This window comes from Acanthopagrus latus, chromosome 23 (assembly GCF_904848185.1).
Source record: "Acanthopagrus latus isolate v.2019 chromosome 23, fAcaLat1.1, whole genome shotgun sequence".
NCBI classification, from domain to species: domain Eukaryota; kingdom Metazoa; phylum Chordata; class Actinopteri; order Spariformes; family Sparidae; genus Acanthopagrus; species Acanthopagrus latus.
In genome coordinates, this window is record NC_051061.1 from 23968412 (window position 1) to 23991839 (window position 23428).

At 43.6% G+C, this 23428-nt stretch overlaps 1 protein-coding gene across 1 annotated transcript; it reads left to right on the forward strand.

Moving 5' to 3' along the window:
* The first annotated feature begins 2061 nt into the window (after positions 1 to 2061).
* On the forward strand, positions 2062 to 23170 carry LOC119013817 (transmembrane protease serine 9-like). The gene is made up of 25 exons (XM_037088669.1): positions 2062 to 2610; positions 4191 to 4211; positions 4517 to 4679; positions 5274 to 5542; positions 5660 to 5805; positions 5887 to 6207; positions 6310 to 6355; positions 6683 to 6854; positions 7575 to 7828; positions 7956 to 8053; positions 8279 to 8642; positions 8965 to 9136; positions 9421 to 9674; positions 9802 to 9899; positions 10359 to 10658; positions 12447 to 12519; positions 16623 to 16643; positions 17269 to 17431; positions 17947 to 18215; positions 18333 to 18478; positions 18560 to 18830; positions 19055 to 19226; positions 19688 to 19941; positions 20069 to 20166; positions 21407 to 23170. The coding sequence occupies exons 1-25, from the start codon at positions 2556 to 2558 to the stop codon at positions 21740 to 21742; spliced, it is 4536 nt and encodes a 1511-aa protein (XP_036944564.1). The 5' UTR covers positions 2062 to 2555; the 3' UTR covers positions 21743 to 23170.
* The last annotated feature ends 258 nt before the right edge of the window (positions 23171 to 23428 follow it).

Consider the following 23428-nt stretch of genomic DNA (forward strand, 5'->3'; position numbering starts at 1 on the left):
TCACAGGCCACCGCTGCATCAGCTGACGGAGGGATGTAAACAGCGATGACGATGGTAGCCTTGAATTCTCTCGCTAAATAATACGGGCACATTCCCACAGCTAGCAGTTCAATGTCCGGGCTACAGAGCTCGTTTAAAAAGATCGTTTTGGTGCGTGTGGACGAGGCCTGAGACTCACTTCTGTTTAAGTCGACTGTTTTGGGGGATGTTGGGAAGTTGAGAGGTCTGTCAGGAGGGATTTATTGGTTCAGTGGTCCTCGATCTGAAAAAGTTTGAGAAACAGTGGTGTAAGAGGTGAACTGGGATCAGGCGGGACTCTGTTTGTGTTTCACAAAACATTGAATCCAGTTCATTTATTTCCAGTAACTCAGTGTGGGAGTGGCAGCAGGATTCATTCCTGCCTGTGTGTCGGTGGAAAGTTCACTTCTACATTTAAAACACAGACTGTTGACCTTTGATTCACTTCAGACATTTTACATCTTTAGTCTTTTATGTTTACTCTTTATAGTTTGTTTCTGATTGTAAGTTCCTTCTTCTTCTTTGACCTGGTTCTGTTTGTCCTGTTTGCTTTGTGTCGTTGTTCATGTTTCACTTAATTATTCTTTTAGTTTCTTTCTTCTGCATGTATCCAAATTATTATATCGTTTAGTGCACATGTGTCAAACTGATCCAGTAAAGGGCCGCTGTGGCTGCAGGTTTTCATTCCAACCAAGCAAGAACACATCTGATTTGGATCAGGTGTGTTCTTGCTTGGTTGGAATGAAAACCTGCAGCCACAGCGGCCCTTTACTGGATCAGTTTGACACCACTGGTTTAGTGCACAATGAAATGATGCTGCCATCTCTGTTGTTATGTATTAATTTAACAGTAACCATGTCGTGTTTTTAGGTCAGAGGATTGAGGTCAGTTTCCTTTGTTTGGTTTCAGCTGATCACGTCTGACTCACTGATATAAAATGAATCACTGTGTTATCAGATAATTATAATGTACATACAGACGCTGACAGCAACATTCACACAGTTACTGCAGTTCAGTGGTGTTCTTTTAGTCTGCTTGAATATTTCCAGTGTTACTTTTACTTCTTCTTAACTGTTTTATTTACATCTTTAGTCACTGTGTCAGGTCAGATGTTGCTGGCATGATGAGCTGTGTAAATGAAACGCTCAAAGATGAAAGTAGTTTGAGTTTGCTTACAATTAATAATCAATATCAATACTCCAACACACTGTTTACAATAATATATCTGTTTTTATGGCTGACCTGTCAGGTTGATCAGTACGAGTCATTTTGTTGAGTTGAAACTAAAGTTATCATCATCTCTTCGTTAAGTTTGGTCTCATGTTCATGAGCCAACAGTCACAAATCACTCAGCAGCACATTAAATGTCATGGTCCAGCTGTTCTGCCGCTGCCTGACAACAGGTACAGAGATCTGTCCAAAAAGTTTCTTCTAAAACAGTTCACATGATTTGTGAGATGAGAACACATAAAACAGTACACAGATGAACTCAAACCTGAAAGGTGTAAAGAAGAAAAGCCACCTGACAGATCGGCTGAGAGGAGACCTGAGCAGAGATGCAGGAATGTCGTCAGGTGAGTTTTGTTAACGACAGTCAGTCTGTTGAAGTCTGTCAGCATTGTTCAGAACGTCCGGGGGGTCCAAGACGTTTAGGAACAAAACCTCCTCCCTCCTCGTCCTTCACACTGGAAACACACAATGTCATTAACTGGTCTGAAGACTTGTGGAAACTGTTTGTACAGATACAGGAATGTAATCCATTACAAGTAAAAATGGCCACGTGACCTTATCACACACATCACATACTGATGCATCAGTTTCAGAGCAGCGTTTCACAGTTGGAGACTCTTTGAACTACTTCCTGTACAGTGAGGTGGTTACAAACATCGGGGTCGGGCCCCATCAAAGGTCACCAGATAAATCTGAGGGGTCGTCACATGATTCAGGTGTTTTTTTTCAGTTGTTTCTGAAACGAACTCACAGTAATATTCACTGTATTATGTCTCCTGTCTATCACGTCGTACACCCACTTCCTCGGACACAGGCCCTAAAGAAGAAAGCTCCATTTCAGACACTAATCTGTTCCAGAGTTTTCTGTAGTCTTTGAATTATTGTTCTTTATGTTTGTCTCTTTGGTGGAACCGACAACAGCTCATAAACATCTCCACACAGTTTTTTGTAGTTTTTTTTTTTTTTTTTACAATCCACAGAGGCTGAATCTGTATTAATATGTTGTTGTTTTTTTCATGTAAAGTCATTTAATTGTGTCATGGAAAATGTAAAAAGTCAATTTTCCTCTGCAATGTAGTTAAAGTAGAGAGAGCAGCACTGGAGTGGATCTTATCTCAGGACTGGCGTGTTTGCTGTGAGCAGGTGAAACAGCTGATTTGCAGTGGAGTATGTGTCCTGGAAGAGGAAGCATTGTTTGTGAGACAGGTAGCGTTGTTTGTCAGACAGGTATGTGCTGCTGCAGAGAGAGGGAGGAGAGAGGAGGGTTATATACACCACTGCATGTCTGATGGTAGAGGTTCACAGTCATGACTCTCTACAAAGTGATCTGTGTGGCAGCTCTGCTGACTCTCCTGACACCAGGTAAGGACCATCCTCACCTCACACACCTGAACCAATCGTGTTTGAGATCTGCTGAAGAGGAAACACACTGAGGAGGAAGTTAAAAGCTATAAAATGTGCGTGTATAAAATGAAAGTTCAGTGAAGCTTGGCGTGAAAACGGACAAATCAGCTAGAAACATTTGTGCCTTTATTAATATTCACAGATTTGGTGTCTGGTGAGGATTGTGTGGATGCATTAAAATATAATGAGGGCATTTTAAACCCTTGCAGGCTTCTTCTTCTTCTCCTATGTTTATAAAACTTTTAACCAATTTTGAGGATGCTTGGCATTAACTGAGTTATTGTAAAGTTGTGGTTTGAAGAGACCAACATTCAGGAACATTTAGTAAATCCAAGACAAAGAAATCTGTTCATTTTGACATGACGTGCACGGAGATGAGTAACTTTAATCAGTGTAATTATTCCAATTTTATCCTTGATAGACCAAATAAAACCTTTTTTTTCTCACACCTGTGGATCGACAGGTGGGTATGAGAAGTTCGAGGGTCGAAGTTCATTATCAGGTCATTCATCAGGAATCTGTGCACTGAAACGTTGTTGTTAAAATGAGTTATTTCAATTCATTCTTGATTGCAAATGAGAGATGAACCGTGTGTTGGAGGTTTTGTCCTGATCCTTGACAGCTGTAGAAAGATTCAGAGTGTATGTCCCAAAACTCACCTGCTAAATGTTTAGCATCTCTGTGACTTCCATCTCTGAACACAAACATCTAAACTTTCTCCTCCTCACATTTTCAAAACACTCTTGTTACTTTAATTTGATGCGTTTGATAGAAATTATGGGTGTATGGGTGTCGCCTTCCCAACATCCCAAAACTGATGCCGACCTATCAGCAAGATGAAACAAAGACGTAAAAGCCGTAAGAAGCCGTAAACAGACAGAGAGGGAGGCTGGAATGTGGAGAAAAGGCGTGTTAGTGTCTCGTATCTGCAGAGAGTTTCTGATTTTCTCTCTTTGTTGCTGCTCGGGACGCTTTACCAACCCAACATGTGTCTATTTGACGTCCTGGGAATGAGACTCAACAATCAGCTGTCTTTGTGGTGCGTTCAGGAACAGCTGGGACAAATCCTGCTGATTCTACCTTTAACTTTAATAGTCTTTGAATTCTATTAATATGACGTGAGCTTCAGTTAGCTTTGAGCACAAATGTCCTTCAAAGGGAGACTTTTTACTCTGATACTCTGAGTCCATGTCAGAGCCTGAACTCTGTTACTGTACTGGAGGAAACAAGTTCTAGTAAACAAGCAATGCAACACACCAGAGTATCTGAAATACTGGAGGACAGATTGTGTCTAGTCCCATCTTCAGCTGTCTTATCAATAAAGGCACAAAAAAGCTCCCAAAACACACAAAACAGATCATTTTAACTTGTCACATTGTGTAGAACAGCTCAACAGAATCAACATAATAGTAATGCTCATCAGCTAGATGCACAAACAGTCTAATCTTCTGGTTTTTAGAGGATTTGCCGATGATTTAAGGCAGCTAATGTCATGTCACTATAGCACCTGTGATTGTTGTTTGTTTTCTGTTTTTCAGAGTCTCACTCACAAGCAGATGGTGAGTTCAAGTTTCTTTTTTTCCTTCCTGACTGTCCCTCCGTCATTTAGGACATTTCCAAAGTGTTTTTGAGATGTTTGGTAACGTTTGGTCACTCCACCAGTTTTACACAGATCTGTCTCCATCTGTCTCCACTCACTGACAGTTACTGTCATAACCAAAGCTCACCTTCTTTATTCTGCACGTCCTTCGTCTTTTTCTAAACCAGCAGTTATAATCCTGCTGGCTGCTGTCAGAGACCACAGAGGGAATCCAGGGAGCAGACAGGAGGTCTCACTCTGTGTTTGTGTCATGTGTCTCCTCAGTGTGTGGTCAGCCTCCTCTCAACACCAGGATTGTTGGAGGTCAGGTGGCCCCTGTAGGAGCCTGGCCCTGGCAGGTCAGTCTGCAAAATAGAGGATCTCACTTCTGTGGAGGATCCCTCATCAACAACCAGTGGGTGCTGAGTGCAGCTCACTGCGTCCCAGGGTGAGCAACAACATGCTGTGATGTCTCTGTAAGCCAGTGGCTCCCAGTCTGGCAGTCAGGACAAGGACATTACATTAAAGCCTGGGCACAGCCTTCGAGATGGAGCCACGTGAAATCCTACTAAAACTGCTCAGTTAATCCAAATGTTTAGCTTGACCAATACAAAAACTGGCATCAAAGCCTGGCGCTTTTCCTGGGGGCTTGGTCAGGTCCTCTTCAGAATGAATCTGTATTAATACTTAGACTGAACAACAAAAATAGACGAGTGATTTAAGTCATCAGCTCTTTCATTTCCAAGTGGAGTCTCATGTCATTTATTTTCTGATGAAAATTTGAAAGTTGTCGACATAGCGACTCAAGTTGACTTAACCCCAAGGAACAATGACTTGTGTGCAAATCTCTGTCAAGAAGTGAAGGAGAAAATGAAAAGGGAACTCCACCGAGAGTTCAGGCTGTTTAACATCAGGGTTCATTACCACCCTAACTAACTTTCAATGAAAAGTGAGAGCCTGAGAGTCCCTCTGTGTGACAGGGACACTGTTAGTTTCACTCAGCTCCTCATGTCTTGTTGTCTTTCTCTGCTGATCACATCAGAGCCAGCACAAGTAATCTGGCAGTGAGTCTGGGTCGTCAGAGTCAGGAGGGATCAAACCCCAATGCTGTGTCTCGGACAGTGGCACAGATCATCAACCATCCTGACTACAACCCTTCTACCAGTGACAACGACATCTCCCTCCTGAGACTCTCCTCAGCTGTGGAGTTCAACAACTTCATCAGGCCCGTCTGCCTCGCAGCATCGGGCAGCACCTTCTTCAACGGCACCGACTCCTGGGTCACCGGCTGGGGAAGAATCGGATTTGGAGGTGGGTCAGAGTGCAACTGGATCTGATTTAATTCCAGAGACAGTGTGACTGACCATGCGTAGAGATACATTTAACTTAATATGTCATGGTTGCTTCAACCGCTTTGTGTCTCAACAGTGCCCCTTCCTTCCCCACAAAACCTGATGGAGGTGGAGGTGCCGGTCGTGGGGAACAGACAGTGTAACTGTGACTATGGAGTGGGTCGAATCACAGACAACATGATCTGCGCCGGCTTACGTGAAGGAGGGAGGGACTCCTGTCAGGTGATCATTGTCACACCTGTGTTTGTGTCACAGTTTACCTGCTGCAAAGATTCCCTCTCCTGAATGTTCGTCTCCTCACAGGGAGACTCCGGCGGTCCGATGGTGAGCAAGCAGAACAGTCGCTGGATCCAGTCTGGAGTCGTCAGTTTTGGAAGAGGATGTGCCGAGCCGAATTTCCCAGGAGTCTACACCAGAGTGTCCTGGTATCAGACCTGGATCAACAGCCACATCTCCACCAACCAGCCTGGATTCTTAACCTTCAGGTCCACTGGGACAGACGGAGACCTCAGCGTCACCTGTGCTGGTCTGCCACCACCCCCGACCACCATCGCTCCAACAACAACTACAACTCCAACAACAACTACAACTCCAACAACAACTACAACTCCAACAACAACTACAGCTCCAACAACAACTACAACTCCAACAACAACTACAACTCCAACAACAACTACAACTCCAACAACAACTACAGCTCCAACAACAACTACAACTCCAACAACAACTACAACTCCAACAACAACTACAACTCCAGCAACCACAGCCAAACGTGAGTGTCTTTGACTTCGTAAGCGCAGACATTTAGCTTTTAATTTAGATATTTTTGTACACTTTCACTGGTGATAAAACCTTTTGTCAGTTTCATTAATAATGGAGTTCAGCTTCTTCCACCTTCTCATCGAGGCTATAAAATGTTTTTGTAGAGTGAATATTCAAACAAAACACTCCACTGTTCTTCACTGTTGGGTTTGAACAAAGTTTGGCAATACAACATGACACTGTGACGACAGATCACTGTACAGTCTATGAATCTACAGTGTCTGGTCAGAATCATTCAAAGAAAATATGACTGTGTACTTTCCGTTGTTCTCTCCAGCTGTGGTTTGTGGCCAAGCCCCGAGAAACACCCGCATTTCAGGAGGAAGCTCAGTGGCGACAGCTGGTATTTGGCCCTGGATGGCGAGTCTCCAGAAGAATGGAAATCACATGTGTGGAGGAACTCTGGTGGCCGTGGACTCTGTGTTGAGCAGCGCTGACTGCTTCCCCAGGTGAGACACCTGGAGTGTCACTCTTCTCAGCTCAGAGTCAGCGGTCTTGTAATGAGGAACACAGCGTCAAAACAAAGACAGCGACCCTGCTTCGCCACATTCAAAAGTCACATCAGATAGATTATAAAACAGAAAACAGCGACATAAAGAGACCTAATGACAGAAAAGATGATAGATGACCTGGACATTTAATAAGATGGTTGTGTGTGTCAGGTTTGTCCACTTTGATGGACACTAGGATTGAAACATCACTCATCATCCGCTGTTTCTTTAATTATTTCTATAAAATGACGCTGAACATAGATCAACAACAACATGATTGTCCGTCTGTCTGCACATCACATCTGGGCTCCCAATAGTTACAAATCCATGCAGTATTCTTATTTCATGCTATTAAATTAGCAGACATGCCAGAATTTGCATTAATGGCCAGCCCGATTTGAGGCGCCGTTTTCAGGCAAAAAGTGGCGGGGCATGAGACAAGAGCAAAGTACCCAAATGGGCTGCCCTCTTCTATGTTGACATGATCGATTATTTAGGTCAGAAATGCTCAGCTATGGTGTTGACTTGTTATTCTGCTCATGACATGTTTAACAGAAAAACACCATTTGGAGGATAATAACGTCAAAATTGTCTTTAAGAAGCTGAATCTATGAAGGTCCAGTCCCTGTTGTAATCAGATGCTTTGTGTCCTAATTCGGTTCGTTCTGTCTCCATCAGCTCTCCCGTAGCCTCTGAATGGACCGTGGTTTTGGGTCGTTTGAACCAGAATGGATCCAACCCCTTCGAGGTGACGCTGAATGTGAAAAACATCACTCTGAGTAACCTCACTGGGTCTAACGTGGCAGTGCTGCTTCTGTCAGCCCAGCCCACCCTGACCGACTACATCCAGCCCATCTGCCTGGACAACAGACAGACCTTCGCTGTGGGCTCGACCTGCTGGGCTGCTGGCTGGAGCTCCGGGCGAGGAGGAGGTGAGTCCATGACACAGTGTGACAGTCAAACCAACTGTCTGCATCATTTTACCTCTTTAGATCAGCCATGTAGGCACTGCCGTCTGTGTTTGACTGAGAGGTTTCACATCATTCTCTCTTTCTCTAGAGGAACAAGCTCTGCAGGAGTTCCGGACCTCGGTGGTAAACTGTGGGAATGCATCATCGAGTGACAGCATCTGTACAGGAACTTTTACACTGGAGCAGGTGAGCAGCTTATTCTTTCAGACCTTACAAATGTGGCATCATTTGAAAGGGAAATAAACAGGCTTTTCAACGGTATAAGATGCATTACCAAGAAGCATTGTTACAACAAAGAAATAATCTGCCAAACACAAATTTCCTTACTTTTTGTGCTATTTTTAGATTGTCAGCCAGGGGCAGAACTTACAAGCTAGTGTGTTGAAGTCTTTGTGGTGCGTCTTTGTTCAGGGTGATTCTGGCGGCCCAATCATGTGTAAGGTGGGCGGCTCCTGGTTCCAGGCGGCTGTGTTGGTGGTTCAGAACAACTCCACCAGCAGCACCAGCAGCACACGATCAGAAACCAGAGAGGGTGTAATGGTATTCACCAAAATGAGCACCTATGAGACCTTTCTGGCTCAGACAGTTAGAGTTTTCTTATCACCAGCCTCCAACAGCACCGCCTCCACAGCTTTAGCAACCACCACAACAGCTCCAGCAACCACCACCGCAGCTCCAGCAACCACCACCGCAGCTCCAGCAACCACCACAACAGCTCCAGCAACCACCACCACAGCTCCAACCACTGCGACAGATCCAGCAACCACAGCCAAACGTGAGTGTCTTTGAGCACAGACCCTTAGCTTTTAATTTAGATATTTTTGTACACTTTCATTAGTGATAAAACTTTTCATCAGTTTCATAAATAATGGAGATCAGCTTCTTCCACCTTCTCATCGAAGCTGTAAAATGTTCATACAGAGTGAATATTCAAACAAAACACTCCACTGTTCTTCACTCTTGGGTTTCAGCAAAGTTTGACAATACAACGTGACACTGTGATGATAGATCTCCATACAGTCTATGTAGGATCTACAGTATCTGGTCAGAATCATTCAAAGAAAATATGATTGCGTACTTTCCGTTTTTCTCTCCAGCTGTGGTTTGTGGCCAAGCCCCGAGAAACACCCGCATTTCAGGAGGAAGCTCAGTGGCGACGGCCGGTATTTGGCCCTGGATGGCGAGTCTCCAGAAGAATGGAAATCACATGTGTGGAGGAACTCTGGTGTCTGTGGACTCTGTGTTGAGCAACGCTGACTGCTTCCCCAGGTGAGACACCTGGAGTGAAGCCATGGATGGTCTGTTAATATAAATCAGAGCAGCAACATGTCACAGAACGACCATGATGCCCTTTGGGTGAAAACAAACGCTGTAAAAGACTGAAAACAGCTAGTGACATATCTAAAAGCTGCTGTGTTGCAGTTTTAACATCAAACCATAAAACATCTCAAAGGTTATGAGAACAAAGGACAGTAAGAGATGAGAACTGTGGCTTCAGGTCGTCCACAGAGAGATGAACTCTTTGTCTATTTGTGTCGTTCTGTCTCCATCAGCTCTCCCGTAGCCTCTGAATGGACCGTGGTTTTGGGTCGTTTGAACCAGAATGGATCCAACCCCTTCGAGGTGACGCTGAATGTGAAAAACATCACTCTGAGTAACCTCACTGGGTCTAACGTGGCAGTGCTGCTTCTGTCAGCCCAGCCCACCCTGACCGACTACATCCAGCCCATCTGCCTGGACAACGGACAGACCTTCGCTGTGGGCTCGACCTGCTGGGCTGCTGGCTGGAGCTCCGGGCGAGGAGGAGGTGAGTCCATGACACAGTGTGACAGTCAAACCAACTGTCTGCATCATTTTACCTCTTTAGATCAGCCATGTAGGCACTGCCATCTGTGTTTGACTGAGATGTTTCACATCATTCTCTCTTTCTCTAGAGGAACAAGCTCTGCAGGAGTTCCGGACCTCGGTGGTAAACTGTGGGAATGCATCATCGAGTGACAGCATCTGTACAGGAACTTTTACACTGGAGCAGGTGAGCAGCTTATTCTTTCAGACATCGATGTTTAATCTGAAACTTCAGTAACTTACCCGACATTCACGCACCCACTGGTCACATTTCCAAAGTTTGTAGTTGTTCTTCTGACTTCATTGTCTTCATGAGCTTTCAGATTGTATTGTGGAAAGAACATGAACACTACAAAGAAGATGTGTTGTATTGTGTATTGCAGTCTGAAAACTTATATTACAAAGTGCTTTTAAAGCTTTTCACACTGTGTGTTTCAAGCCCCGGGCCAAAAGCACCAGGCACAAGTCCAAGCAGCCAACGTCTGTGGACCTATGTTTTGCTGTGCTCCATAGACCCAGTTTAGAGCAGCTGTTAGCGTCACGCTAAGAAAGCATTAACTGTGCTAAGTGTTCTATTGTACAATTCATTAACTGTTATCATACAAACATGTTGTTTTTGACTGTATCCGTCTTCCTGTTTGTTCAGGGTGATTCTGGCGGTCCAATCATGTGTAAGCTGGACGGCTCCTGGTTCCAGGCGGCTGTGTTGGTGGTTCAGAACAACTCCACCACCAGCAGCACCCGGTCAGACATCAGAGAGGGTGTGATGGTCTTCACCAAACTGAGCACCTATCGGGACTTCCTGTCTCGGACGGTGGGAGCGTTTTTATCTCCAGCCGCCAGCAGCACCGCCACCACCATGGTCGCCACCACTGCAGACGCTCCTGCTCACTCCACCTTCTTCTTCTTCCATCTCCTCGTCTTCTTCATGTGTGTCCACCTCTTCTTATAGGACCTTTACACAATGTCACAGACACAAATGAATGTAAACGAGCTCAAATGTGGCTCGAGGCTGCATGAACTGATCTGTGACTTGATTCTTCTTCAAGGGTTTTATGAAACACTACAGTAACACTTGTGTTCAGCTGCAGCGTCTCAGCCTCCAGCCTGCTTCTCTACTCTGTCACAACTATAAAACATGATTCATCTTAATCATCTGATCAGTCTCAGGAAATTCAGGACACTGACTGCTTCCAGTCTAAAATGAAGAAATGAATTATTAAGCTGTATTGAACAAATGTATAAATGTTGTTTGTGGTTTTTGAACCTGATGATTTCTGTTTTTATTATGATTTATTGAATCAATACTATGTAAATGTAAGAAATATTTGTCATATATTTTTCTATCAACTGCTGATAATTTGTAGCAGGTTTTCAATATGGTGTCAGCACTTTCACTGGGGGGGCGTGGTCACATGGCTGCGCTCGTCTAATGTAAATAAACAGTGATTGGTTCAGTCACGACTTCTACTTCTCAGTTCTCCCATCATGTCCCGCATGTTGTTGACCGTCAAGGTTTAGTTAATTATTTCTACAAATTAACTAATTAAAGGAGAACAGCCCAGTTGTGACAGACAAGAGCAAATGCACCTATTAACAACTACGACAAGTTAAAGACTAAAAGATGAAACTGTGGCTGAGTGTCATATTCAACAGGACGTTGTAGGAATGTGGTCAGGTGAGCTCGGTTAAAGTCTGTCAACACTGTTCAGAACGTCTGAGGGACGAGAGGGACTTGTGAATACCCGCCCACATCTTTTGTGTCCGCCAGTTAAAGAAACAATGATGAAAACAAGAAAAATAGTTCCATTGTAAGGCAATCATGTCAATCATCAGATTAGAAATAATAATTATCATTATAATTTATGGTGATAATAATGATAATTTTTCATAATTTCATCTTTAAATCTTCATCATATGTACATTTTCAGTTCAGTAAAACTCATTATATTAAAAATACTTTGTGATGGTTAACGTGTTCATCACCTCCACAGGTGTATTAGATGTATGTTCAGACGCTTCCTTTGGCTCCCACAGAACTCAAACTCTGTTGATCCTTCCTGTTTGGATCATTTACTGTAATCTATTACAAGTGAACATGACTGATTATGTGACATTATTACATAATTCACTGATGCATCAGTGGTAGAGCAGCAGATTACTGGCTGTGGAGACACTTTGACCTACTTCATATACAGGTAGCTGGTTCAGTCCAGTGGTTCCCAAACTAACTGGGTCGGGCCACCCGATAAATCTGAGGGGTCATCACACGATCAGGAGGAGAAAGACTGACACTCAACATCTGTTCTACTTTGTTCTCTCATATTTGATTTATTGCTGAAATATAGAAATATATAGTTGAACTTCATCTTGAATTTGTCTCATGGCAACAGCTCATAAACATCAATAACCTTTTTTAACATGTTGTATTTATGATCTTTATTTGAAGAACAAAGTTACTTCAAATAAATGTTAAAAGTACATTTTTTCTGAATTTTAGTTATAGTTGAACTGTAAGAAAAGATGAGAAGGAAACACTCAAGTCAAGAGCAAATCCCTCCACATTGTTCTTAACTTGAGTTAGCTCAGAGTCTGACAGGTTTGATGAAGTGAAACAGGTGATTAGCAGTGAGGTGTGAGGCGTGTCACCTGACAGGTGAGGCTGTGAGTGAGAGAGGTAGAGAGAGGGAGCGAGGGAGGGGAAAGAAGGTTAAATACGCTGCTGCACGTCTGATGTTATGGATTTACAGTCATGGCTCTCTACAAACTGATCCGTGTGGCGGCTCTGCTGACCCTCCTGACGCCAGGTAAGGACCGTCCTCACCGCACACACCTGAACCAATCGTGTTTGAGATCTGCTGAAGAGGAAACACACTGAGGAGGAATTTAAAAGCTATAATCCAGTAAGAGAAGAAAAGGCAAATCATGTGTTCCAAATTCAACTTTTTACAACAAAATGCAGAAAATCAAAGTGTTGAGTGGAGCCTGTCGCAGCGTCCAAAAGTATAATGTGTTGATACTTTTGGGAAATAGGAATAACATAACATATATAGAAACAACCATATAAAATAAATGTTTAACAATCAGCAGCTGCAGTCGTCAGATAAATGTAGAAAAGATTAAATGCTGTCAAGAAAAAACTTCATGCTCATTATTTACTTCTGGCTTTGGAGTAACAGGAAACAACATGTTCCAGTTCGAGGAATTCGTGACTTCATTTCGCCTTGAGACATAAAACTAAGATGACTTATTTCCTTCTCTCTGTAAACAGTAAGTGACTACACTCACTGAGTGTCAGTCACTGCCGTCATTCTGTCGCTTCTCCATCTCTAGATCACACTTTACCACACATGTCCTCAGCTGCTGGTGTTAGTGAGGGATTTATTCACGCTTCAGGGATTTTTGGAGGTTTCTTTCCACTTGATGATCTAAAAAGTCCAATTTTGACTTCCAAGTTTGTCTTCCCTGAACGTTTGAGCTGCTCCTATTTGAACAATAAACATCACACTGTGGATATAAACAGGATTTAAAGAGAATGATAGAAGACAGAAGAAAAATAAATATTGTTACTGTACCGTAACGTCTGTGTTTATTCTGCTGAAAGTCATGCGTCACACGTTTTTATTGCAGTTTTGTGTGTGTAATATGATCACAATTACATGTTTTTATATGAAGTGAGATGTTAATTTTTTCACACATGTGATTTGTTCTTTTGACTGACGAACCAACACGAGACAGACACAACAGCTTCCTCCCACAGAACACACGTACAATAAATACAAAACAGTTTTCATTTGTTCCACAGACGAGAACATTTGGAGGTTTTTCTGAGTGTGTTTTGACCGTTTATACTCAGTAAAGTTAAATAACTTAGCCCATACATTCAGTCGCTCCACATTTGACAGTTACAGGTCCACTTTGTTAGAAAATTCATCTTTGAGTCTCATCCTCAACTGGCTTTGAGATGCTGACCCGACCCACTCTGCACTTGTTTGGACATGGTCAGTTAAAGAAATGTAGGATGAGCAGTTTGTCATTGAGAAACACAGAGGATAATATTCTGATGAATGTCTGTAAACATCTAAGAACATCTTTTTAAAGCTCCTGTTGGTCAGACAGAGACACTGATGCTGTGAGATTCACTCTGACACAAAGATTAAATAATCCCTCAATCCCAGAACAGTGTTCGGGCTCCTCACTCTCCTCTGAAGTTTCAATCCAGCTCATTTAAAGTCACAACTTTTTGCTTTTGTCTGAGAATGGATGAATTTACCTGAATATTTAGTGAATGCTCATCATTTCCTCCAACATTTGGTGTTTTTCCTGTTAGTAGGAAAGTTGATTTTTGAGTCTCATTCCCAACTCGTCGATTATTGAACCTCTCAGGTGGCGGCTGACTCGACCCAAACTCCCAAAGTGTTGGGACACCCACAGTGTCAGCATCACTGTTACAAACAGACGCTTTAGACACCTGATCACAATCACTGACGCCAGATTTGATACTAAAAGTCACTTAATTTATTTTCTATTAAAGACACAAGAACATAAAATAATTCCAATTCCAACCCGAGAACAGTTCGTAAACTTGTGACTCTCCTGTTTTTCATCTGATCATCATTTGATTCAGTAGAACCTGAACTCTTAGTCCGGATATTTTAAACTCACAACTTTACATTTTGCTTCTTTCTGAGATGGATGAATTTAACAGAATATTTCAAACAGAACATCAGTCACACTTTGATTGTTTTTTTTTACTGTGGACTCATTTATCTTATTTAAAACGACGTACAAGATGAAACTTTATCAGTGCTGAAATAATCCTATTAATCAGATCATGAGTGCAATCAGGGAAGTGCAAAGAAAACCTCCCTGCATAGAAACAAATATACCATTGAGTCAATCCAAGAAACAGAGTCAGTTCTCAACTCAAACCCACGTTAAATGACATGAACATGACGCCTACACTGAGATAAATCACTTTAATCACCATCATTATGTAATTTAATCCTTGAAAAGGATGCATGTAGATTAACTTCTGTGGCTGAACTTGAAGACGTGTAGGGGAACTGTCTGAGGTCTGACAGTCTGAGGTGAGCGTCCCAACACGGTTTAACCACAGATTTCTGTTGTCAGGCCTCAGAGGAATGTCAGCAGGAGGTGGGTTTCAGGTGAACATGCAGCCACACCTCATTATGTCCATGATTGCAAAATGTTTGCCGAGAAAAGAAAGAAATCTGTTGACTGAACTGGCAGGGCGGTGACTTCCTTATCACATGGAAAGACTTGTATTACTGAATGTTGGACAGGATGTGGAAAACTACAACATAAATGTGACGATTTTATCTGATTAAAGCATGAAAACTGATAAACGTCACAGGCTGATATCAGGCGTTCTCCTCCTGATGAGTAGACATGTATGCTGAGGACCGGTACTTTTTGGTACCAGCTCCTAACTGGGTCGGTGCCAGGGTACCATTAAGATTCTGGACAAACAGTACTGTTATCAGTACTTTTTAATTTTTTTCCTACTTTTTTTTCTGATTTTTTATCAGTTTTTGACAAGGATGGTTTTTGAAAGTCTCGCCAACTGTAATGACTTCAACTTAAACACAAACTCGGTGACTTGACGTCACAGGAACAAAACCAGGTGCTGCTGCCAGGTGCTGCAGTCTTCAGCACTAGCCGGGCTGCTAGCCGGGCTGCTAGCCGAGCGGCTAGCCGGGCTGCTAGCCGGGCTGCTAGCCGGGCTGCTAGCCGGGCTGCTAGCCGAGCGGCTAGCCGGGCTGCTAGCCGAGCGGCTAGCTTTACTCTTTTCATTATAGCAATCAAACACACTGCACTCCTTTAGCTTCATATTATGCGCGCGCTCCAAGTGTTTAGTGATGTTGCTTACCCCGAATTTCCAGTGGATACTGTCCGCTGCGTTACGGCTCCGATCCGGTTTTGCTCCGCAGTCCGCCACCGGTTCCGCTTGAGTCCGCCTCAGTGCAGTAACGTAACGGTAGACAGCTGGCGTCAGGAGGCCGAGGAATTTCCACGATAATCACATAATCACTCACGACCGCAGTTATGGGTCTGTGTTATAAATACAACAACAGGAAGTGTTCCCGACCGGAGGACATTAGAAGATCTTGTGTTTGTCTCTTTTTTGAGATTTGTGTGCGGGTGTCAACACGGAGTGTTTTATTTTGAAAAGTAGCCGGATGTAATAGTGTTATTTCGGTGCTTGACTTCCTGTCTGTTCGGTGCTAAATTCAGCTAAATGAAACTCAGTGAAATGTTCCTTTAATGAACGCACACAGAAAGATTCACAGTTGTATTTTCTCAGATGTGTTGCTGATGCACCCAATTAAATGTTGTTTGAAAAAACTGAACAGAAACAAGCAAATATCTTCTGCATTTAAATGTTTTTGCAATCAGCTCACCAGACGTGTCGGACTGGAATGTGTTTTTCTACCAAGATGCATCTTATCACAGTTATGTTCCCTGTGTTTCCTGTCTGACCAGAAAATAAGGAAGCATGTCCACCATCCAGTCAGACGAGGCAGTAAACCAGTCTGATGGGACAGCTGACACACACACACAGATCCGTTAAAACAACATGACAGTGTGTAAAAGGAGGCTGTGAAGAGACACACTGTCACTCACTGACCTCATTAAACTGTTTCCTTGTTACTGCGTTTAAAGGAAGTGTTTTTTTAACGATTCTACAGTTCTTACAGTATATCATGTGTGAAGAGGAGTCAGAGTTCATTCCTCTGGTCTCGCCTCAGGTGGTCTGACTCAGCAGATTCTAACTGTTGGTATAAACCTCACATTTGCTGGCTAATGTCATCACATGTCAGTAAATACTGTATCGAAACAGAATTGTTGTCTTAAAACTGATCCTTGTTTGTTTTCTGTTTTTCAGAGTCTCACTCACAAGCAGATGGTGAGTTCAAGTTTCTTTTTTTCCTTTACACAGATCTGTCTCCAGTGATGTCACTCAGTGGCTGAAATGCATTGTGGGTAATGTAGGTGCCAGGTTTTGAGAAGCAGTCCACTGGTCTGTTATTGTCATAACCGAAGATATCACCTTTATTCCACATGTTCGTCATCCTTTTCTAAACCTGCTGCTTACATTACCCACAATGCAACTGAGCCATTCAGTGACATCACTGGAGGCAGTTGATCAGATTAGATTCTCTGTACATGTGGTGTGTTTCCTCTCTATGACACAATATCTTCATCTACACAGATCCTTTGTGGCTCAAACTCTGGGCTTTATATCACTTTTTCACATGTGCAGTATTACTCCTCAAGACCTGTAAACCTGTAAACACACACCTATAAGAGAGTAAAAATAAAGCAATGAAACGTCTCGACTAATTATGAAATTAGATATTTCATCTTTATTACTAAAGAATGGTGGATTAGCCACAGCTGAGAGCCCCGGCACACTCCCAGGATCATAAACCAGCAGTTATAATCCTGCTGGCTGCTGTCAGAGACCACAGAGGGAATCCAGGGAGCAGACAGGAGGTCTCACTCTGTGTTTGTGTCATGTGTCTCCTCAGTGTGTGGTCAGCCTCCTCTCAACCCCAGGATTGTTGGAGGTCAGGTGGCCCCTGTAGGAGCCTGGCCCTGGCAGGTCAGTCTGCAAAATAGAGGATCTCACTTCTGTGGAGGATCCCTCATCAACAACCAGTGGGTGCTGAGTGCAGCTCACTGCTTCCCAGGGTGAGCAACAACATGCTGTGATGTCTCTGTAAGCCAGTGGCTCCCAGTCTGGCAGTCGGGATAAATCTGGATTAGTATTTAAACTGAAACACAAAATAAAGACAAGTCAGTCAAGGCATCATGTCTCAAGTCAAGTCAGTCACAGGTCTTTCACTTCCAAGTCGAGTCTCGTGTCGTTAAGTGCTGTGTTTTGGTCATGCAGCGTTCATCAGGTCGTTCAGTATTCAAAGGCTGAATGTTGTTTCTTGGGCATCAATAGTTGATGTTGAGAAGATAGCTAAAAAACTTCTGGCTCTCCACTGAATGCCTTTTCAACATTGTCAAAGTAGTTGATTTCACATCTCATGAACATTTAGTGCTCAGTGGGTTCAGGCTGTTTAACATCAGGGTTCATTACCACCCTAACTAACTTTCAATGAAAAGTGAGAGCCTGAGAGTCCCTCTGTGTGACAGGGACACTGTTAGTTTCACTCAGCTTCTCATGTCTTGTCGTCTTTCTCTGCTGATCACATCAGAGCCAGCACAAGTAATCTGGCAGTGAGTCTGGGTCGTCAGAGTCAGGAGGGATCAAACCCCAATGCTGTGTCTCGGACAGTGGCACAGATCATCAACCATCCTGACTACAACCCTTCTACCAGTGACAACGACATCTCCCTCCTGAGACTCTCCTCAGCTGTGGAGTTCAACAACTTCATCCGGCCCGTCTGCCTCGCAGCATCGGGCAGCACCTTCTTCAACGGCACCGACTCCTGGGTCACCGGCTGGGGAACCATTGGATTTGGAGGTGGGTCAGAGTGCAACTGGATCTGATTTAATTCCAGAGACAGTGTGACTGACCATGCGTAGAGATACATTTAACTTAATATGTCATGGTTGCTTCAACCGCTTTGTGTCTCAACAGTGCCCCTTCCTTCCCCACAAAACCTGATGGAGGTGGAGGTGCCGGTCGTGGGGAACAGACAGTGTAACTGTGACTATGGAGTGGGTCGAATCACAGACAACATGATCTGCGCCGGCTTACGTGAAGGAGGGAGGGACTCCTGTCAGGTGATCATTGTCACACCTGTGTTTGTGTCACAGTTTACCTGCTGCAAAGATTCCCTCTCCTGAATGTTCGTCTCCTCACAGGGAGACTCCGGCGGTCCGATGGTGAGCAAGCAGAACAGTCGCTGGATCCAGTCTGGAGTCGTCAGTTTTGGAAGAGGATGTGCCGAGCCGAATTTCCCAGGAGTCTACACCAGAGTGTCCCGGTATCAGACCTGGATCAACAGCCACATCTCCACCAACCAGCCTGGATTCTTAACCTTCAGGTCCACTGGGACAGACGGAGACCTCAGCGTCACCTGTGCTGGTCTGCCACCACCCCCGACCACCATCGCTCCAACCACCACAGCCAGACGTGAGTGCATGTGACTCATTCTATGTTTTGCTTTTGAATTAGATATTTCTGTACGCACGACAACAGTTTGATTCATGAAGAGGTTCAGCTGCTGCTTCTTTGAAGCCATATGATGTTTACACTGGCCCCTTTTCAACCAAGGCGGTTAGGGTTATGGTTAACTTTGGGCTTCATTGTTGGGTTTGAACAAAGTTTGACTGTGTTCCTTTTGATTTTCTCTCCAGCTGTGGTTTGTGGCCAAGCCCCGAGGAACACACGTATTTTGGGAGGAAGCTCAGTGGCGACGGCCGGTATTTGGCCCTGGATGGCGAGTCTCCAGAAGAATGGAACTCACATGTGTGGAGGAACTCTGGTGTCTGTGGACTCTGTGTTGAGCAGCGCTGACTGCTTCTCCAGGTGAGACACCTGGAGTGAAGTCATGGTGGTCTGTTTAAGTCTTGAGAATGAAACCTGATTTTCCAGCAGTCATACCAGCAGCTTGGTGAGCCTGTACTTAGGTTCAGTCCAAGGCCCCAGGAAGAGCGCCAGGCTCTGGAGCCAATATTCATTGTTGGCAAACTGTGTAACTACAATGTCACTGAATGCAGTGCAGCCCAGAAAGAATTTCTCCTGTAGGCTTACATTGTGTATGAAGCAGCTGTAAAATGGTGGATAATCTGTTAAGAGCGTCACAACGTCTGCACATTGACTCATTTCACTCTGGCTGAAGAAGAGGAATAAAACTCTACGGCCTGTTTTGTAAAGTCGGCTGCTGATATATTGACATGTTCTAACACTGGTACTGAATCTATGAAGGTCCAGTCCCTGTTGTAATCAGATGCTTTGTGTCCTAATTCGGTTCGTTCTGTCTCCATCAGCTCTCCCGTAGCCTCTGAATGGACCGTGGTTTTGGGTCGTTTGAACCAGAATGGATCCAACCCCTTCGAGGTGACGCTGAATGTGAAAAACATCACTCTGAGTAACCTCACTGGGTCTAACGTGGCAGTGCTGCTTCTGTCAGCCCAGCCCACCCTGACCGACTACATCCAGCCCATCTGCCTGGACAACGGACAGACCTTCACTGTGGGCTCGACCTGCTGGGCTGCTGGCTGGAGCTCCGGGCGAGGAGGAGGTGAGTCCATGACACAGTGTGACAGTCAAACCAACTGTCTGCATCATTTTACCTCTTTAGATCAGCCATGTAGGCACTGCCATCTGTGTTTGACTGAGAGGTTTCACATCATTCTCTCTTTCTCTAGAGGAACAAGCTCTGCAGGAGTTCCGGACCTCGGTGGTAAACTGTGGGAATGCATCATCGAGTGACAGCATCTGTACAGGAACTTTTACACTGGAGCAGGTGAGCAGCTTATTCTTTCAGACATCGATGTTTAATCTGAAACTTCAGTAACTTACCCGACATTCACGCACCCACTGGATCGTCACATTACTTCGGTGTGATCATTCACCTTCAAATTGTAATGTGGAAACAACATTGACGCCATAAAACAAGATGTTTAGTAGGTTACTGTGCCGATGTCACGGAAAAGTACTACACTACCCACAATCCTAATGTGTAACTGCGACATCTCTGATTGGAGGAGCTCGCTGTTACCATGGAAATGTTTACCGAACTTGCGAATTTTATGTTCGCCAGTTACTGCTGCCACTGAGACTTGTAGTGATTTTCACCCCTTTTGACACTCTTCTCATCTCCAAAACAACATGGTAGGTCAGAAAATGAAACCATGGTAGCTCTGTGGTAAACGACTGTAGAGTTCAGTGGTAGCAGTAACTAGCAAACATGAAATTTGCGGGTTCGGTAAACATTTCCATGGTAACAGCGAGCTCCACCAATCAGAGACATCGCTGTTACATTTGCAATGGTTTATGGGATGAGTAGTTCCTTTACTCTTATGTAATTACTGTACAGTCTTGTACCTTTGCATTTTTTTCCAATTTACAAATTCTTTTTTGCTCCGAATTAAATGTTTTATGGTCACGATTCATCTCATAGTTTATTGGCTTGGCTCCAGGCTTAAAACTCTTTATATAAAGATTTCATGAAATGTCAGTGGAGTGAATGAATGGGAAAAGTGGGCAGTGACTGTTGAGCTCTCAGGGTTTCCTTCCTCTTACCTCCGGACTAAGAAGGGTCTGAGAATGTGTTCAGCCCTGTGCAGCATGAAAAGGCTTTTTGACTTGTTGCTACACTAATTCATTAAAAAAAACACAAGATATTGTTTAACCTGAATTGTTTTCACGGTTAATGCTGATAAATAACTGTGCTGTCTAATCTGGGTCACTCTATGTGGACCACAACTGATGGTTAATAACCGCAGTCAGGAACTAATGTCTTGGAATATTCAGACACCACATGAATGACCAGCTTCATATTCATAACTGCTGTCCTTCTCATCTGACTCTCATAAAATGTTGAACTATTCCTTTAAGGGATAAGAAAGTATCGAACATAAAGCAAATTAAGTGAAACTAAAGAGAGAAAAAAAGGATTGTTTCTGTAGTCTCATGAGAAAATGTGGACAAATGTTGAATTCATTAAACTGTTATCATAATAAAATGTTCTTGACTCTGTTCAGGGTGATTCTGGCGGTCCAATCATGTGTAAGCTGGACGGCTCCTGGTTCCAGGCGGCTGTGTTGACGGTTCAGAACAACTCCACCACCAGCAGCACCAACAGCAGCACCAACAGCACCAGCAGCACCCGGTCAGACATCAGAGAGGGTGTGATGGTCTTCACCAAACTGAGCACCTATCGGGACTTCCTGTCTCGGACGGTGGGAGCGTTTTTATCTCCAGCCGCCAGCAGCACCACCACCACCATGGTCGCCACCACTGCAGACGCTCCTGCTCACTCCACCTTCTTCTTCTTCCATCTCCTCGTCTTCTTCATGTGTGTCCACCTCTTCTTATAGGACCTTTACACAATGTCACAGACACAAATGAATGTAAACGAGCTCAAATGTGGCTCGAGGCTGCATGAACTGATCTGTGACTTGATTCTTCTTCAAGGGTTTTATGAAACACTACAGTAACACTTGTGTTCAGCTGCAGCGTCTCAGCCTCCAGCCTGCTTCTCTACTCTGTCACAACTATAAAACATGATTCATCTTAATCATCTGATCAATCTCAGGAAATTCAGGACACTGACTGCTTCCAGTCTAAAATGAAGGGTGTGAAATGAAGAATATTTAAACTGTACTAAACAAATGTATGAATGTTTTTTGTGCTTTTTGATCCTGATGATGTCTGTTTTTTATTAAGATTTATTGAATCAATACTATGTAAAAGTGAGAAATCTTTGTCATAGATGTTGATGAAGGCTCTCGGTCATCCAGGTCGTGGTTTATTCTAAGTGCTGTATCGTTGGCAACTGGACGGGTTCCAGTTTCTTGAAGGTGTTTCACCTCTTTTAGGGTTTTAACTCTCACACAGCACTTAAACGCCTTCAACTCCCCTCCGGGTAGGTAGAAGAGAAGAAGCCTCTTGTTTTAGAGGTGAAACATGTCCAGCTGCCTTCGATATAGCATGTAGAAATTAATCATATCCATATTTTTTTATCTACTGATGATTATTTCACTGAAAGAAAACTACCCAATATTATTTTGGGTTACTACTAGAACAGGTTTAAATGCTACGTGTCCAGTGCTACAGCTCTGTATCCCCCCTTCTGTCTGAGACACTCCTGTCTCTTTAAGAACCCGCCTTCTGTATACCAAGTCCCCTCTGATTGGTCAACTTACACATGCCTGACCCACAGAACAAAGCAACTATGCTAAATGAATTTTTACGTTTTAAGGAGCAGCTAAACATAATGACGTGGTGATGTGGAGTGATGTCATAAAGTCACAGAGTTAAAGGAGCTCAGAAGCAGTATTTTCTGTAGAAGAGTTTTTACATGCACAATAACATATATAACACACTGGAGGAAAAGTATAATCGGTCTCCTTTAAAGACGCATGTTATAGAGGTCTGAGGAGCACAGGGCCACAACCAGCCTGTCAGTCATCTACCTCACATTATCACACAGCTACTGTACCTTAATGTTTATCTGAAGAGACACAGCACTTAATGTCTGCTCTACAAATACTTTATTCTGACTTTTACTACTTTTTACACATATGCAGTGGTGCTCCTCAATGCTGCTGACACTCTGATGTGTAAAAGTGGTGGAGTTTCCCTTTAAGCTGCACTTTACATTGACAGACATTTGTTGTGAAGGATACATATCAGCTGTAAGTCTTGCCATGCTCTGCTTAAGAATAAAGCACTCAGGAAAATCTGAAAGTACTGAATAATTTTCATCTTTGTCTTTTGGCATGAATTAAAAATCTGTTTCTTGATCTTGTTTTCTTGATTCAGTCACATTCTCCTTGTGCTGTGAGCGTGCATGTTGCAGAATGTTGTTTTAGTTTATATCTACAAAACTAAAGACAGGCACAGAAAATGTATGAGTGTGTTGTGTGCCAGGGTATATAGAGCACCTATAGACACCGCCACCATTTTTTGAAATTAGTGCACGGTCATTTCAGAGGTTGTAGTTTGTGGTGCTGTTGAACCATAGCGAGGCGTCTCTGCTGCACAATAATCCATCCTCAGAG